The 17943-nt window shown below is 40.1% G+C and overlaps 1 protein-coding gene across 3 annotated transcripts in view; it reads right to left on the reverse strand.

Moving 5' to 3' along the window:
• Window positions 1–344: 344 nt before the first annotated feature.
• The window catches only part of RIC3 (RIC3 acetylcholine receptor chaperone), a 64476-nt gene continuing 46877 nt past the window's right edge, over window positions 345–17943 (reverse strand). The window contains exons 5-6 of one of the 3 annotated variants that reach the window (XM_010829295.1): window positions 16720–16865; window positions 345–5562 (exon numbers count right to left, since the gene is read on the reverse strand). In XM_010829295.1, the coding sequence (XP_010827597.1) occupies window positions 5126–5562; window positions 16720–16865 (583 nt within the window). In that variant the 3' untranslated portion in view covers window positions 345–5125. Of the gene's footprint in view, window positions 5563–16719; window positions 16869–17943 lie in introns of all 3 variants that reach the window. The other 2 variants (XM_010829296.1, XM_010829294.1) reach the window with 2 other exon arrangements.

The following is a 17943-nucleotide window of genomic DNA, read 5'->3' on the forward strand; positions in this document are numbered from 1 at the left end:
CTCGTTCCTCCCTGCTTCCCTCTCAAGATCCAGGCAGAGCTGGAGATTAGGCTGAGATCCAGAGTTTCCTAGAGAGTAACAGAGTGACATAGAAAGGGAAGCCCAACTCTGGCCTCCCTAGTCCTGCATTTGGTGACAAAGGGGACTTAGAATGGTGACACTTCTCTTGTTGAGAGCGTACATTTAGCCAGTTTGCATAATGCCTAGAATGTGTATGTCTGTTTGCACAAGATTGTCTTTTCCTATTTTGGAGTGGTTAGACATTTTATTTTTGTTCAAAATTATCGAGTTTTAGACAAACTTGCAAAACTGTGCTTTTATTAAGTGATTTTTTGAATAAACTCTTTGGTATTCTGGAGCAAATGTATTTATTTATTGGTATGTGCAATGACAAAGGTGGTATTTTCCCATGTTGACATTATGTATGTTGTAGAACTTTAATGTTTGTCTAAGTACAAACCATATATCAACAAATTAAACTTGAACTGTTTCAACACTGCTGTGCACTTTTTTTCCCCCTATGAAAGAGAAAACATGTTTCTTTACCTAGAAGTTTTTTTCTACATCATTCATTCCTTCTGCCCTAAGAGCCTCAGGGGAGGGCAGGAGGGTGGTGGTAACAAGGGGATCATAGCTGGTTTGGAAACAGTCACCTGTGGGAGGAAACTGTCTTCCTTCTGGCTGTGCTCCTCAAGTTTAAAGATGGTCAGAACCCACACACACAGGCTGGGAAGGGCAAGGACAGGAAGTACTAAGTTAGCGCATCCTTTGCAGGCTCAGCTGTGCCAGCTGGAAGAGCAGGCTGCTGCTTCTGAGTAAACCCTGTGGGCCTGGCCCAGAGGAACACACGCAGGGCTGTGGAGCTGAAAAAAGGCAGGGAAGGCCAAAGTGGTAGAAATAACATGAAGCCCTAGCCACTGGGTTCCTCTAGCCATATGCAGAGCAGCCCAACCTGTTTGAACAGAACCTGGACATGCTACATGCTTTTCTTTTCAGCCTGTGGCAGATCTGAAGTCAAGAGCAAGGGAGGCTGCAGTTATGCCTGACAGCTACAGGTCTGGTCCTACATGGGGAGGTCAAAACTGAAGTCACCCAGTGACTGCAGGACCTGGGATCTGGGCCATTCCTGGCAGTCAGGATAGCCTTGGAGCATCAAGTCCAACTGCCTGGCAGCACAGGAACTTGGTGAGTGCTATGCTGTTGATGGCACTGGCCTGAGCACCCAGCACTGGCTACCCTGGACAGATGCTATATATACCATCTCATTTCATCCCAACAGCTCTGCAAGGGGAGAGCTTCCCAATTCAAAATTGGAGAGCTACTCAATTCAAAACTGAGGAAACTGGTACTTAGAGAAGTTAAGGAGTAGTCTAAGATAAAGAAATTTGGCCTATTTAATTTGTATAAGAAAATGGGAAAGGAAAAACCTAACGTTAGGTACATTTTAGAAAGATTTGTATGAAAATCATCAAGGCAAAGTCTGTGACACTTTGTTTTTCTCCTTTCTGGGTAGCTGAAGTGTTCGACTTTCCTCTGGAATGTACTCTGGGTTGAGGGAATTCAATGTGGTAATGAGTAGTGTTGGTTTATTACCCCAGATCAAGAACCTACCTGGACTGTGGCCTCTCTCCATGGCTTGCCTCTGGGAAATAGCATATGCAGGACACTACTATGAAAAAAGGGAAGATGGTTTTGTGGTTTAGTGATCAGGTTAAACATGATCTCTTTAACAGCTCTGGACAGGGTCCATGGAGAGTCCTGGTTGACAGCTATTATCCTGGTGTAATTATTATTAAAGCTCCCTTTTCCTAAAGTGTCCCAGTTTGGACTATAAGTTGCTGGATGAACTTCCAGGCCATGGAAGGTGCATGGGGTGCTCACAGGCAGCTCTTCGAGAGCCCACACGGGCCTCCGCTCCTCACTGCAGCTCTCTGACCCTGGCTCCCGAGCTCCCACAGCACTAGTCCTGGAGCTCGGGAGGTGCTCTCCTTGTGCGCCTGGTCTGACCAGGAAAGGGCCCCTCCAGGCCAGATCACCCACCTGAGTTACTAAGCGTGGCCCTGCGTGATGCAGTTATCTCCTAGGCCAACTCTCTGACCCCAGAGGTGTGACTCTGTGCTCTGCCACGGTGCCCAGGAGTCACTGCAGACCTAGTGCCAGGGGGCTGATCCAGTTCTCAACCCAGATCAGTTCTGGAGAAATGAAGACCAGGAGAAGAGAGATGACAAAAACCAGGCCCATGACTTTGGTCATCCTGGACTGTATATATACATATAATCTCATCCCTGAAGAATAACATAATTCTGAAAAATCCAAAAAGAACTGCCTAATCTGAAATGACTGAAGAGTAAATTTTTTAAAATATAAATACATAAATGGTTTCCTGTTATATAAGCCCACCAAGAATCAGGGCAGCAAGAATCATCATGAGGTCTCAGTACTTGGGGCAGAACTGTTTCTACAAGCCAACTGCCCCCAGAGATGAACATTCCAAATAAAGAGCTGGTTATGTGACACCTTACATACCAGCCTCAAATACCAAAATACCTGAACATCCATCTACTCTCACACCCACTGCTCTACCACCACTCACTCTGCCAACTGTATCCTTTCTCTTCCTTGCACATCTGGAGAAGTTCGTAGCATCCCTCAAGACCCATCTCCGAGGGTGGAGTTTCTTGGAAGTCCTTTAGCAAAAGTGACCTTTTCCTCCTCTGTGCTCACATGGATTTGGGTCCGTATCGCAATTACAGCATAAAATCTTGCACAATAAAGTAGCCACCGCTTGCTGAGTGGTCATCCTACATGAGACAGGACCAATGTTGCTTTATAGGCAATGATGATTTCACTTAATCTCCGTGACTGTGATTTAATCCTCATACCCTGTAAGACCTGGACTCTGACTCCCCAGCTTTAGCAATGAGGAAGCCAAAGTTCCTGGGGTTAAGGAGCTGGCCAGATTCTACAACCAGGACAGACGAGTATGGGACCGTGACCAATATTTCTCTGCCTGCAGAACTCACCATCTTGAGCCCCTTTACAGTTCACAGTTCATTTTAAAAAATAAACTGGATAAGGCTCTCATATTCAACTGTTTTTTTTTTTTTTTTCAAAGGCAGGAATTGAGCAGTGGTCTGCAAGATGAATAAATGAGAGAATAAGCAGAAGGAAACAAATATCCACCTCTAATAAGGGAATCATATCCTAAGGCAAAAAAGAAACTTGAACCAGAGGCCCAGAACTCTCCTCATAAATCAGCCCCCCACTGTGAATGGAGACAGAGAACACGGCAAATAATTTATCGAAACAGGAAAGAGCACCTATGTTATTTTTCACCTTCAGCATTATATTACATCTAGATTGTTCTCAGGACATTTTAAACTCCTTTCTTTACAAGTGAATCCAATGTTCCACACAGAGACAGACACAATATGCTTCCTATGGACTCAGTCTTCCTTGACTTTTCTCTGTAGTCATTAACAAAAAATGCACAGCTGCAGCTGACACATGATCTTAATATGGTCCCATACCTGTGACAGCAGTGTGTGCTTATGTGTGATTTAACAGGTATTAAATATTTCCTTGGCCTCTGACTCAGTCCAGGCATAGTGGAACTCTAAAAGCCAGGTCCACCTTTACATGATGTCTTAGTTTTCAAGTCTCCCACATTTCGTGGTCCTTGGGAATATGTCCTCTTGAAACTCTCAGGTCTTACCAATAAACTGAATGCACTCATCCTTACTATACAGAATACATCTTACCTCAAGGAGACACATGACAGATGGCAGCTCAGAAATTAGGCTTTGGGTCTGGTCACAGTCCTCCCTGTCCTAATACCTCCCACTTTGCCCAACTTTCTCAATAGACTCAGATCCAAATATGGAACACATGGTCTGTTCCCAGGCACTACTATATTGGGTCCCTACAATATAGGGACCCAATAGCTTGGGTCCAAAGTCCTTAGACCAAGGACAGCACGTGGTCTACAAGTTCAATCCTCCTCGTTTCTGTTTTAATTTGTTGTAAGAACAAATTTCCCAGAGGGCACAACATTCAGAAACAGCATCTAAGCAAGGACTACCTGTCAGTGCGTGGGTTTACTCTCCGTCAGCTGCCCCTCGGCCCCGTGAGCATCTCATGGCAGGACTTCCACGCTTCAGCAGCCTTTCCTGAAGCGTCAAACCTTGGCTCCACAGGGTAAGGACTAAAGTCTCTATCTCAAGCTTCCTCTAGCCACACAAGACCAGAGGTATGAAGGTGCTTCTATGTTTGGCAGTTCTGTTAAGCAGAACAAGGACAAAGGAAGCTAAAGATCCAGGCATTATTAGAGAAAAACTGTTTCCCGGCCTGTCCCTGGAGAAGGAAATGGCCACCCACTCCAGTATTATTGCCTGGAGATTTCTATGGACAGACGAGCCTGGCAGGCTATAGTCCATGGGGTCACAGAGAGTCAGACACAACTGAGTGTCTAACACTACTACTACTATTACTAGCAAGCCTCTGGGCTCATTCTCAGGTCAGTGAGAGTCTTCTATGCCGGAGAAAAGGAGGTTTGAGGCAGCCTCGGGGCTCTGCAAAAGGCCCTCGCTGTAAGGGGCTTCAGCTCAGGCAAGAGTCCCCACTCTGGCCCCACCATCCCCACAAACAAAATGTTCTCCTCCTTGAACCCAGCAGACCACTAACCTGCTCAAGGCCCACAGAATAAAGCACCCTAGACTCTGAAATCTTCACTCTTGCAACCTTAAGTCCTCATCATGTGTAATTTGATGTCCATCACAGGTAAACCATCTGTTACTTCTAACATGGAGAGTCAGACCTCTGCCCTGAGTGGTCCCATCTGTAATTATGATAGATCAAAAATTACTCAGTGGATCGAATCTCTGATGGAGCAAAGAAGGAAGAGAAAGAGGGAGGTTGTCTTGTGTTCATACTAATTTCTATGATGTTTTATAAGGTGACAGGTGTGCAAGCACCAGGAAGGATACATGATATCCATGGCAGTGGCCTGATTGCCTATGATACTTAATCACGCACAATGAAGTACAGGGCACAGGGCCAAGGATAAAATCAGAGAGGAGAGAAAGGTCACCTTGGGACAACAGTAATGGTCCTGGACTGACCGTTCTCACTCTAAACCCTGGGGATGCCGCTTCCTCAGCATGCCGCCTGGATCCGCTTTATGTGCACTGATGCCTGACCCTTCACCTCTCAAGTCGTAGGGCCACACTTCATCGGTGGTTTCCTCCTGCTCACTGTAACTGTTGGCACCAAATCCAGCATTCTCTGCCAAGACGGCGGGATCCTCTTCTTCAGGAGACCAGCAGGAACATGGTTCTGGCTCTGGGTCACATGAGGTAACAGAATTATCTTCCTGAGCTCTGGGCTCAGTAGGCATTGCCCAACCCACATGGTCTGATTCTTCCTCTTCTAGCATTCCCATTCTTTCAGCTATTTCTTCAGCAGAGGGCTCTTTTGAGTCAGGGTAATCCACCAGGATTGTTTCTTGCCTATGCTTGATGCAATCTGAAAGGTCATAAATTGGATAAGTCTCTTCGGGATAACCTAGAGAAAAAAGTAGCACAAAGTCTTACAAAGAATGTCTCTTCCAAATAAACAGTGTCAGGCTCAAAGAGGCTTCTCAAGGCAGCAGCCATCCTATCCCAACAAATCCATTCAAGAAATTTCTAAGATGACTAACAGTTCTCAAGTTTCACTTGAGCAAATTCTTGGCGATCCGGCTGACTGTCCACCAGCTCTATGAAGTACAAACCAATTCAGCTGAAAATCCCTTCTCAAGTGCAGGTTGCTTGGGGCAGAGTGTAAGTCTCACACCTCAAGCTTCTGCAGTAGTGATGAAGATTAAACAAACAACATGATCCTCAGTTTAAAAAAAAAAAAGTGCCAAACACCAGATGGAGAAAGCATAGCTCAAGGCTAATGTTTATAATTTCTATCTGGAACCATTTCCAAAGCTTCCCAGGGGCGGGGTGGGAGGTAGGGGGAGGAGGAAAGGAATGTTGAGCTCTTTGAAAAATATACCACAAAGCCTTCTACTAATCAAAACAATAGAAATGGCTTGCAAGTGTCAGAAATAGAGAGCACTTTAGCAAGACATGCCCAAGATCCCCAAGGACAAGGACTGCATTTTGAGAAGACAGAATTCCCATTGTTGGCTTCTTCGTCTTCACGACAGGGAACAAAAGAAAACAGCAAACTGGTAAACAAAATGAATCCCAGCAATGATAATGAGAAAAGAGAAAATGTTGCCAAATTAAAGAATGAAATGAAATAAATCTGTGTCAGCCAAGCCGAGCCTAAGCAGCAGATGGGCCGGCTGGAGCTCATATGCCGCTGTTGGCAACAGCAGCCGTGCTCACCGTACAACATGAAAGCCAGAGAATCCAAAACCCATTTGCACATTATGATAATTGGCAAATTGAACCCTAACATAAACCATTTTTTTTTTTTGCCTACAAATTCTGAAAAGTAGGGGTCTTTTTTGGTGCCATGCAGAGTGTGGAGACACATTTTTACAACATTTATGATCAAGAGGGAAAAAACAAAGTCACACAGGCTTATTGTAGAAAATCTGAAAAACCCAGACAAGTTTTAAAAAAGAAAACAAATCACCTAGAATCCCATCACTGATAACAATGTGTTGTACCACCTCTGGCCTTTTTATCACTGCAAGTGATAACATATATTTTTCTCTTTTTTAACAAAGAGGGATCATACTGTACATAAAATATTGTACCCAGATTCTTTTCCTTCAACATTATATAATGAGTACTTCTTCATATTATTAGGCATTTAAAAGTTGGCTGCAAAATATCCCATCATACAGCTACATAACTGACATGATTTACCATGCCCCTTCTGTAAGACATTCAGATTCTTTCCAATTTTCCATTATAAGTTTCATATTAGTTAAGATCTCTGAATATAAATCCATGTCCATTTCCCTATTTTTTTAAGATAGACTTTTAGAAATATGAAAACTAGACCAAACGGGATGGACATTTTAAAAGCCTGTTTTATACTCTGCCAGATTACTTTCCAGAAGAATGGTATAAATTTTTAGTCCTACCAGTGATAAAAAAAACTCCATCTTCTCGCATCCTCACCAGCACTACAGTAGTGTGTCAAGAATCTCACCAATGCAGTCTGATAGTTCCCAGGTTTAACTTACTGTGGACAGTATGCTGGGTGAACTGGAGCTTAGCTACCCAAGGTCCTCACAGTCCTTTTGGTCAAAGGCAGAGGCTGGGGAGGTCCACTTCTAGTTAGCTCCTAGCCACTGAATGCTTAAGAGTGAAGTCTGTTTTCTGGCATGTTTCTGCCTTCTCCCTACACCAAGAACAAAGCTTATGTTGGAATTTCTTGACTATCTGCCTTGGTTTATGATGGGGAAGCCTGCTGAAGAAAATCAAACAGTGACTCTCATAACTACTTGAGTAGCCCATATCAGCCAACGTACTGATTATGCAAGAACTTAAAACATAAGCAAGAAACAAAAACTCACTGGTCCTACGAGGAAGTCCGCAGTTCAAAATGGGAACCAAACTAAGCAAACTATGTAACTGCAACTGCTAAGTCGCTTCAGTCGTGCCCAACTCTGTGCGACCCCATAGACGGCAGCCCACCAGGCTCCCCCGTCCCTGGGATTCTCCAGGCAAGAACACTGGAGTGGGTTGCCATTTCCTCCTCCAATGCATGAAAGTGAAAAGTGAAAGTCAAGTCGCTCAGTCGTGTCCGACTCTTAGCAACCCCATGGACTGCAGCCTACCAGGCTCCTCCGTCCATGGGATTTTCCAGGCAAGAGTACTGGAGTGGAGTGCCATTGCCTTCTCTGAAACCATGTAAAGAGCCCCTTAAAAAAGTCAATGCAGGAAACAGGAGTTAAGGTCAGTCAGCTTTTAACTGACATTTCCAGTAATATTCAACTGGTTATTATGTATAAAACCAATCAGGCTTCAGTATAAAAAAAGGAGCAAACAGAATATAAGAAAGAGCTGTCAGAAACTGAAAATCCTAATTGCAAAAAAAAAAAAAAATTAACCTGAATAAGGAAGAAAAGAGTAGGTTGAAATAGACATGACTGAGAACCAAATTAATATATTATTAGAAGTTCAAGGTGAAGAATTCTCCTAGGACAAAGATAAATATGACAAAGAAATGGAAATTATGAGAAAAAAGATAAGCTGCACGGAAGACCTATCCAAGACCCAATCTTAGAATTACTACAATTCTACAGTGAGAGGGCACAGTAGATTAAATGGGAGCAATAATCAAAGAAATTATAAGAAAATATTCTTGAGTTGAAAAAAAGTCCCAAGTCTTCAGATGGATAAATGCTAGGTAAAAATACTTTGAAAAATCCATACATTAATACATAGTCAGATATATGCTGATGAACTTGTACAAATTCAAACTTTTAAATATAAAAAGAATACGAATTTCCAGACAGAAAAAGATACTAGCTAACCAAAAACAGGATGCCCATTGAGAAAAAGAATAAGACTGGGATAAGAGTTATCATTTTCAACATCAAATGAAAGTAGAGAATGAAGCAATGTTTTCAGACTTATAAGGGAAAACTTATAAGGCAAAAAATGATCATATAATTTTATATCCATCCAAAAAATTACTTGTATCAAGATGAAAAATGGTTAAGTCCAATACTTAGAAAGCATACCCTTCTATTTTGGGGGAGCTGGGGGAGGGCCTTAAGGAAGTATTCTGACATACAAAAATTAACCAAAAGTTCAAATTAAAGAAAGAAGATACTGTATACAAGAAAGTGGTAAAAGATGAAATCTGTAAGAATTATCAATGTAAAATAATTATTAATAATGTGGTTAGAAATTTAATGACATTGTTAAATTCTTAGAAAAGGCTAATATCTTTAAAAGCTACACAAATCATTTGGAGCTTAAACTCTATATAGTTTCAACAAAACCTAAGTAGTAGGTAGAAAATAAATAAGAATAATTTTACCTTATTTGGGAACATGTTATATAATGAAGATTTGTAATTTGGAAGAAAATAAATAACTCCATTTTTCATTTCATTGATTACTACTGAGAATGAAATAATTTTTCTTCTGTTTTGTGAGCCAGTTGAATTTTTTTCTTTTGTGCACCGCATAGCTAGGTGGATATCAGTGTTTCCTAAATTAGTTGTAGAACTTTTTATATATTAAAGATATCAGCTTCTTTGCTGATTACCAGTCGTATTTGTTACAGATATTTTTCCAATTTAGTGTTGGTTCTGAAAACTTTTCGACCTTGTCTGATCTACAGAAAGTAAAAATTTTATGTATACCATATAAGTTTTATGTTATACTATCCTCTCCCTTATAATTTCTTGCATTGTTTTTTAATTAGTTTTTTAAATTTTGTGTTAATTGTAGATTCATGTGTAGTTATAAGAAATACAGAAACCCCATGTACTCTCTATCTAGTTTTTTCTAGTGATAACACCTTACAAAACTATACACTATAATGTCACAACCAGGATGTTAATACTGATATAGTCAGTATACAGGAACATTTCTATCACAAGGATCCCTTATATTGCCCTTTAATGGCCACATCTACTCCCTCCTGCCCCTAATTCCCTCCTTAACCTCTGGCAAGTTTCATTTCTATAATTTTGCCATTTCAAGACTGTTATATAAATAGAATCACATTACATAATAACCTTTTACAATTAGGTTTTTTTTAAATTCAACATAATCTGGAAATTCATCCAAATTGCTGCATTTATCAGTAGTCCATTCCTTTTTATTGCTACAATCTTTCCCAGCCAACAGTCTTTCAAATGAGTTGGCTCTTCACATCACGTGGCCAAAGTATCAGAGCTTCAGCTTCAGAATCAGTCCTTTCAATGAATATTCAGGATTGATTTCCTTTAGAATTGACTGATTTGATCTCCTTGCAGTCCAAAGTGAAAGTGAAGTCGCTCAGTCATGTCCAACTCTTTGGGACCCCATGGACTATAGCCTACCAGCTCCTCTGTCCATGGGATTTTCCAGGCAAGAATTCTGGAAGAGGTTGCCATTTCCTTCTCCAGGGGATCTTCCCAGCCCAGGGATCAAACCTGGGTCTCCCACATTGCAGGCAGATGCTTTGCCATCTGAGCCACCAGGGAAGCCCTGCAGTCCAAAAGGACTCACAAAAATCTTCTCCAACGCCACAGATCAGAGGCATCAATTCTTTGGTGCTCAGCCCTCTTTACGGTCCAACTTTCACATCTGTATGTGACTACTGCAAAAACCATAGCTTTGACTATACAGACTTGTCAGCAAAGAAATGTCTCTGATTTTTTAATATGCTGTCTAGGTCTGTCATAGCTTTTCTTCCAAGGAGCAAGCATCTTTTAATTTCATGCCTGCAGTCACCATCTGCAGAGATTCTAGAGCCAAAGAAGATAAAGTCTGTCACTTTCCACTGTTTTCCCTTCTATTTGCCATAAAGTGATGGGATAGGATGCCATGATCTTAGTTTTTTGAGTGCTGAGTTTCAACTCAGCTTTTTCACTCTCCTCTTTCACCTTCATCAAGAGGCTCTTTAGTTTCTCTTCACTTTCTGCCATAAAGGTGGTGTTATCTGCATATCTGAGGTTACTGATATTTCTCCTGGCAATCTTGATTCCAGTTTGTGCTTCATCCAGCACGCCATTTTTCATGATGTACTCTGCATATAAGTTAAATAAGCAGGATGGCAATATATAGCCTTGACATACTCCCTTCCCAATTCTGAACCAATCCATTGTTCCATGTCCAGTTCTAACTGTTGCTTCCTGACCTGCATACAGGTTTCTCAAGAGCCGCAGGTAAGATGGTCTGGTATTCCCATCTCTTTAAGAATTTTCCACAGTTTGTTGTGATCCACACAAAGGCTTTAGTGTAGTCAATGAAGCAGAAGTAGGTGTTTTTCTGGAATTCTCTTGCTTTTTCTATGATCCAGTGGATGTTGGCAATTTGACCTCTGGTTCCCCTCCCTTTTCTAAATCCAGTTTGTACTTCTGGAAGTTCTTTGTTCACATACTGTTGAAGCTTAACTTGAAGGATTTTGAGCATCACGTTGCTAGCATGTGAAATGAATGCAAGTGAGAAAAACACAGTATGTCTCCCCACTTATTTATTAATAGATCTTTGATTTTTTCATCAGTGTTGTATGGTTTTTCAGCATGCAAATCCTGTACATGTTTTGTGAAATTTATACCTAAGTCATTCATTTTTTCGAATGATTACAAAGTTTTCATTTTGATGCCAGCACATTCATTCTAGTGTACAGAAATACAACTGATTTCTGTATGTTTATCTACCTTGCTGAACTCATTTATCAGTTTTAGCTTTTAAAATAGATTCCTCAGGGTTTTCTATCAGACCATCATGTGACCTGCAAGCAGGCCTTTTATTTCCTTTCCTTTCCTTCCTGTACTACCTAGAACTTTCAGCACCATGCTGAATAAAAGTAGTCATCCTTGCCTGTTCCCAGTCTTCGGGAGAAAGCACTCACTGTTCACCATTAAATGTAACATTAACTGTAGGTTTCATAGATTCTCTTTATCAAGCTGAAGAAATTCCCCTCTAGTCCTAACTTCTGTTTTTATGATGAACAGATCTTGCACTGCTTTTATGCTCAAGAAATTTTTTCCTGCTAAGAGCAAATACCTATTCACAACTATTTTTTTCTAGTTTTTAAGGTTCCTCCCCTCCATCCTTTACTATTTAATATACCTAGGGTTATTCTGATGTTAATATGTACGCTCTTACTTCTGCTCTGGCAATAATGAAGGCATGAGGATTCCCCCGTTAAACAACTAGAAAATCAAATGAAATCTATGAAGAGCCAATTTTCAAACATTAATAACAAAAGTAGTCATGGATCCTGAGAAAAGGGAAGCAGGGCCCAGTGTCTCACTGAGCTTGGAACACAAAGTCAGGGAGACCGGAGCAGTGAGAATATATAGGGAAAAATACTGGAAGGAAAGGAGTTACGCAAAGAGAGCTCCAGAGATCTATAGAGGGAACTCCTAATATTTTTAACTGTGTTCGGATCTGTGCATATATGGGATAAAACCAACCAGGGCCAGGAAAAGAAATGCTAAAGGATTAGGCCTATAAATTCCTGGAGCTCACACACAGCTGGGAACAGTTCATGTCCTTACTAGCCAAAGTGGAAAGACCTTGTGAAGCATCACGCAGAGTCCAGTGAAAGATGCTACTTTACTAACAGGGCTAAATTAGCCACAGAATAAAGGTTGCTTTGGACCCACTTTGCTGCTGCTGCTACTGCTGGTAAGTCGCTTCAGTCGTGTCCAACTCTGTGCAACCCCATAGACAGCAGCCCACCAGGCCCCGCTGTCCCTGGGATTCTCCAGGCAAGAACACTGGAGTGGGTTGCCATTTCCTCCTCCAATGCATGAAGGTGAAAAGTGAAAGTGAAGTCGCTCAGTCGTGTCCAACTGTTAGCAACCCCATGGACTGCAGCCTACCAGGCTCCTCCGTCCATGGGATTTTCCAGGCAAGAGTACTGGAGTGGGGTGCAACCTTAAAAACAAGCACTGAAGGATCCAACTGATTTCTGGTAACTTAACTGTGTATTAGAAAGAAGTCCAACACTAAAGTACCAAGACAAAATCTAGCATTCCACAATGTAAAACTCACAATACCCATCATCCAATCAAAATTTACCAGGCATGCATAAAGGGCAGGAAATGAGGACCCATAACAAGGAGAAAATATCAATAACTAGAAAGAGAGCTAGAAATGACACAGAAAATAAGATCAGCAGTCAAGTCTGTTAAGAAAGCTGTTATAAACATGTCTCATATGTTCAAGAAGGTGGAAGAAAATATGAATATATGAGAGAGATGAAAGACATAAAAAAACCCAAACAGAACTTCTAGAGATGAAAATACAATATCTGAGATTAAAAACACACTGAATGAGACTAAGAGCAGATTATATACTGGGAAAAAAGATTAATAAAGCTGAAGACATAGGAAAATGATCCAAAATCAAGCATGGTGGAAACAAAAGACTGAAGAGAAAAAAAAAAAAAGAGGCCATATGTGATCTGTGCAACAATATAAAAAAATCTAACAAACATGCAACCAGAGAATCAAGACAGCACAGAAGCTCAAGAGAACTATCTCATTAATGAAACAATGGCCAAAAATAGATCAAGGATCTAAGCTTCCACCTTGAGAAACTAGAAAAAGAATGTCAAACCCTAAGTGAGCCATAGAAATCAATGAAATAGGAAATAAAAAACCCAAACCACAGTATAGTTCTTGAAAAGATCAACAGTGTTGATAAACCTCTGATGAGTCTAATCAGGAAAAAAAAATTACACAAAGGCCCAATTACCTATATCAGGAGAAGAATAGGACACATCCTTATAGACCTTACACATGTTAAATAAATAAGGGAATATTATAAATAATTTTATACTAATAAATTTGATAATGAGAATAAAATATGTAAACTCATTGAAAGATACAATCTATCAAAGTTCACTCAAGAAGAAATAAACTGATACAGTGCAATTCATGTTAAGAAATTAAATTCAGTCATATAAGTCTTGCCACAAAGAAAACTCCAGGCCCAGATGGTATCACTGGAGAAATCTGCCAGACATTTAAGGAACAAACAAGTAATCCTACACAAACTCTTCTTTACAAAAGAAATCAGCATAATTCACTAACTTAAGTCACCAAAACAGAAAAATAATATGATCAGTTCATATGATTAACAAAAAGCATTCATAAAATCTTAACACCCATACATTATGAAAAACTCTCAGCAAAGTAAAACTAGAAGGAAGCTTCCTCAACTGAAAAAGAACATCCATGATAAACCAAGAGCTCACATCATATTAATGGAGAATGTGTGAGCACTTTCTACCTAATATCAGGAAAGCAAGGATGTTTGTTTTCGCCACTTCTGTTCAATATTGTGCAAAGAGGTTCTAGCCAGTGCAGTAAGCCAAGAAAAAGAAAAGACCTATATAGCAAAAAGAAGTAAAACTGTCTTATATAAATAATTTGAGACTGTCTACATAGCAAGTTTAAAGAAATTGAATCTTAAAAAATCTGAAGAAAAAAAAAAGGAAGCTACTTTGTGTTTAAGAAAGTCACAGGATACAAGATCAGAAAACAAAAATAGTGTTTCTATGCAGATAGCAATAAGCAATTTAAAAAATTTTAAATATCACTTATGATATCAAAAATATGAACATTAAGGATAAATTTACAAAACATGTATAAGACCTAAATACTGAAAACTATAAAACACTGCTGAGAAACTCAAGATCTAAAAATGGAAAGATAAAAATGTTAATGGATTTATCGTTATAATGTCAACTTTTCCAAACTGATCTAAAGAATCAATACAATGCCAATCAAAATCCCATCAGGCTTTTTTTTTGTAGAAAGTAACATAGAGCCCCTTGATGAAAGTGAAAGAGGAGAGTGAAAAAGTTGGCTTAAAGCTCAACATTGAGAAAACGAAGATCATGGCATCTGGTCCCATCACTTCATGGCAAATAGACGGAGAAACAGTGGAAACAGTGGCTGACTTTATTTTTGGGGGCTCCAAAATCACTGCAGATGGTGACTGCAGCCATGAAATTAAAAGACGCTTACTCCTTGGAAGGAAAGTTATGACCAACCTACATAGGATGTTCAAAAGCAGAGACATTACTTTGCCAACAAAGGTTCGTCTAGTCAAGGCTATGGTTTTTTCCTGTGGTCATGTATGGATGTGAGAGTTGGACTGTGAAGAAGGCTGAGCACTGAAGAATTGATGCTTTTGAACTGTGGTGTTGGAGAAGACTCTTGAGAGTCCCTTGGATTGCAAGGAGATCCAACCAGACAATCTTAAAGGAAATCAGTCCTGAATATTCATTGGAAGGACTGATGTTGAAGCTGAAACTCCAATACTTTGGCCACCTGATGCGAAGAGGTGACTCATTGGAAAAGACCCTGATACTGGGAAAGACTGAAAGCGGGAGGAGAAGGGGACGACAGAGGATGGCTGGATGGCATCACTGACTCGATGGACATGAGTTTGGGTAAACTCCAGGAGTTGGTGATGGACAGGGAGGCCTGGTGTGCTGCAGCCCATGGGGTCACAAAGAATCGGACATGACTGAGCGACTGAACATACTGATTTTAAATTTATATGAAAATGTGAAGGGCCCAGAATTACAAAAATGATTTTGGAAAAAAACAGCTGAAGAACTTGCCTTACCAGATTTCAAGACAATATAAAGACACTGTGATATCAGTATAAGTATACACACAAAGATCAATGAAACAGAACAGAAAATCCAGAATACACCCACCTATATGTGGTTAAATGATTTTTCCATTTTCCAAAAGGGAAGGGTTGGTTGATTTCCAACCAACACACCAAGATAATTAAATATAACAAAATAAACTGGAACAATAGAATATCAATATGGAAAAATATTAACCTCATCCTGATACTGCACACCATATATAAAAACTAAAAAACAGATCATAGGCCTAAATGTAAGAGCTAAAACCATACAATTCTAGAAGAAGGCAGAAGACTTAGGTAACTTTGAGTAAGGCAAGGATTTCTTAAAAGGTCACAAATAAAGTGAATCATAAAAGAGAAAATGATAAACTGCACTCCATCAAAATGAAAAAAAAAAAAAAAAACTTCTGGTCTTTGAAAGATGCCACTAAGGAAATTAAAAGGCAAATCACAAATCAAGAGAAAATATTTGCAAAATTCATAACTGACAACTTATATCCAGAATATAGAAGAAACTCTTGCAACTCAATACAAATATGACCAACTCAAGAAAGTGGCACACAGTGTGAACGAACACTTCACCAAAGACACACAGACGACAAATAAGTACTGAAAGATGTTCACCACCACTAGTTGCCAGGGAAACTCATACCACAGTCACAAGCTAGACACCACTACACACTCAGTAGATAGCTAAAATTAAAAAGACTGATGATGCCAAGTGATACCAGGGATGTGGAGTGACTGCAATTCTCATACACTGCAAAATGGGAAAGCAAAATTTTAGAACAATTTTAGAATAATCAACCTACTTTCCAAAGTTGAACACATACATATAAAACCCAAAAATTTCATTCTTAGAGATATACCAAAATAAATACAAATATATGTTCCAATAAAAATGTGTATGCAAAAGTTCACAGCAGCTTGATTCATAATAGCTCAAAGTTGGCAGCCCAAAAGTTCCTAAACTGGTGAATGGAGAAACAAACTCTACCCAGACAACAGAACACTACTCTGCAATTAGAAGAAAGAACTGCTAATACACTCAACACATGAAGCTCAGAAGCATTACACTAAATCAGTGAAGCCAGAATACAAAAGAACATGTGCAGGATGACCCGTTTATACGGAAAAGGTAAAGCTAGAGGGACAGAAAGCAGTTCAGCTGTTGCCAGGGCAGAAGGGGATTAGCAGCAAAGGCAATGGTAACTTTCTGCGACGATGGAAGTATCATGACTATTTCATGACTGTGATATGATTATACAACTCTATATATCTGTCAAAACTTATCCAACCATACACTTAAAATTGATGAACTGTGTATATCTTATAACTCAGTAATAAAGCTTATTTTAAAAAGTCTGTTGGTCTCTTTTCTGGACTGATGGTTAACAAAGAAATAAGAAAACACTGTTTACCTTCCCAGTCTTCCATATAAGGGGCCTCCTCAGCTTCTTTCTCTGGAGTGGATCTATCAATGAATTTTCCTTCTTTCATGACCCTGGTGATTTCTCGGAGCTGATGCAGCAATCGTTTTTCTTGGTCAGAAGTCACAGTCTGTGCTCTGCTTAGAAACAGCAGACAATCCAGCTAGTTAGTAGCAAATACTCCTAGGCGATGAACATAAACATTACTATGATCTGTCTGGACTCTAGAATAGGAAGTTCAATAGCAACAGATAATTACTCTAGGAGTTGATTCTGGAACTGCACAGATGGGAACCAGAGATGTTAGTTCAATGTTTTGATTTTATAAATGGGAAAACTAGGGCCCAGAACAGAGCAAGTGATTGTCTGAGGTCCCAGAATGATTTAATGTCAGTTCTGGGACAAGACTCCAGAAGTCTCCGCCTTCAGATTCTTTCACAGTACACCTCACTGCCCCGATTCCCTATCCTCAAGCAGTTTCACCATTACTTACATTACTCCATTACTACAAGCCACTTTTCTCTGCAGTAATGTCATCAAAAGAAAACATGCTAGAGCACTTGCCTCAATGAGAGAAAAATACGCTACTAGGCTGACTTGACGAACCTTTGTTGGCAAAGTAATGTCTCTGCTTTTGAACATGCTATGTAGGTTGGTCATAACTTTCCTTCCAAGGAGTAAGCGTCTTTTAATTTCATGGCTGCAGTCACCATCTGCAGTGATTTTGGAGCCCCAAAAAATAAAGTCTGACACTGTTTCCACTGTTTCCCCATCTATTTCCCATGAAGTGGTGGGACCGGATGCCAGGATCTTCGTTTTCTGAATGTTGAACTTTAAGCCAACTTTTTCACTCTCCTCTTTCACTTTCATCAAGAGGCTTTTGAGTTCCTCTTCACTTTCTGCCACAAGGGTGGTGTCATCTGCATATCTGAGGTTATTGATATTTCTCCTGGCAATCTTGATTCCAGCTTGTGTTTCTTCCAGTCTAGCGTTTCTCATGATGTACTCTGCATATAAGTTAAATAAACAGGGTGACAATATACAGCCTTGACGAACTCCTTTTCCTATTTGGAACCAGTCTGTTGTTCCATGTCCAGTTCTAACTGTTGCTTCCTGACCTGCATACAAATTTCTCAAGAAGCAGATCAGGTGGTCTGGTATTCCCATCTCTTTCAGAATTTTCCACAGTTTATTGTGATCCACACTCAACAAAGC

The sequence above is a fragment of the Bison bison genome, unplaced genomic scaffold (assembly GCF_000754665.1).
Source record: "Bison bison bison isolate TAMUID 2011002044 unplaced genomic scaffold, Bison_UMD1.0 scf7180017864503, whole genome shotgun sequence".
In the NCBI taxonomy this organism is placed as follows: Eukaryota; Metazoa; Chordata; class Mammalia; order Artiodactyla; family Bovidae; genus Bison; species Bison bison.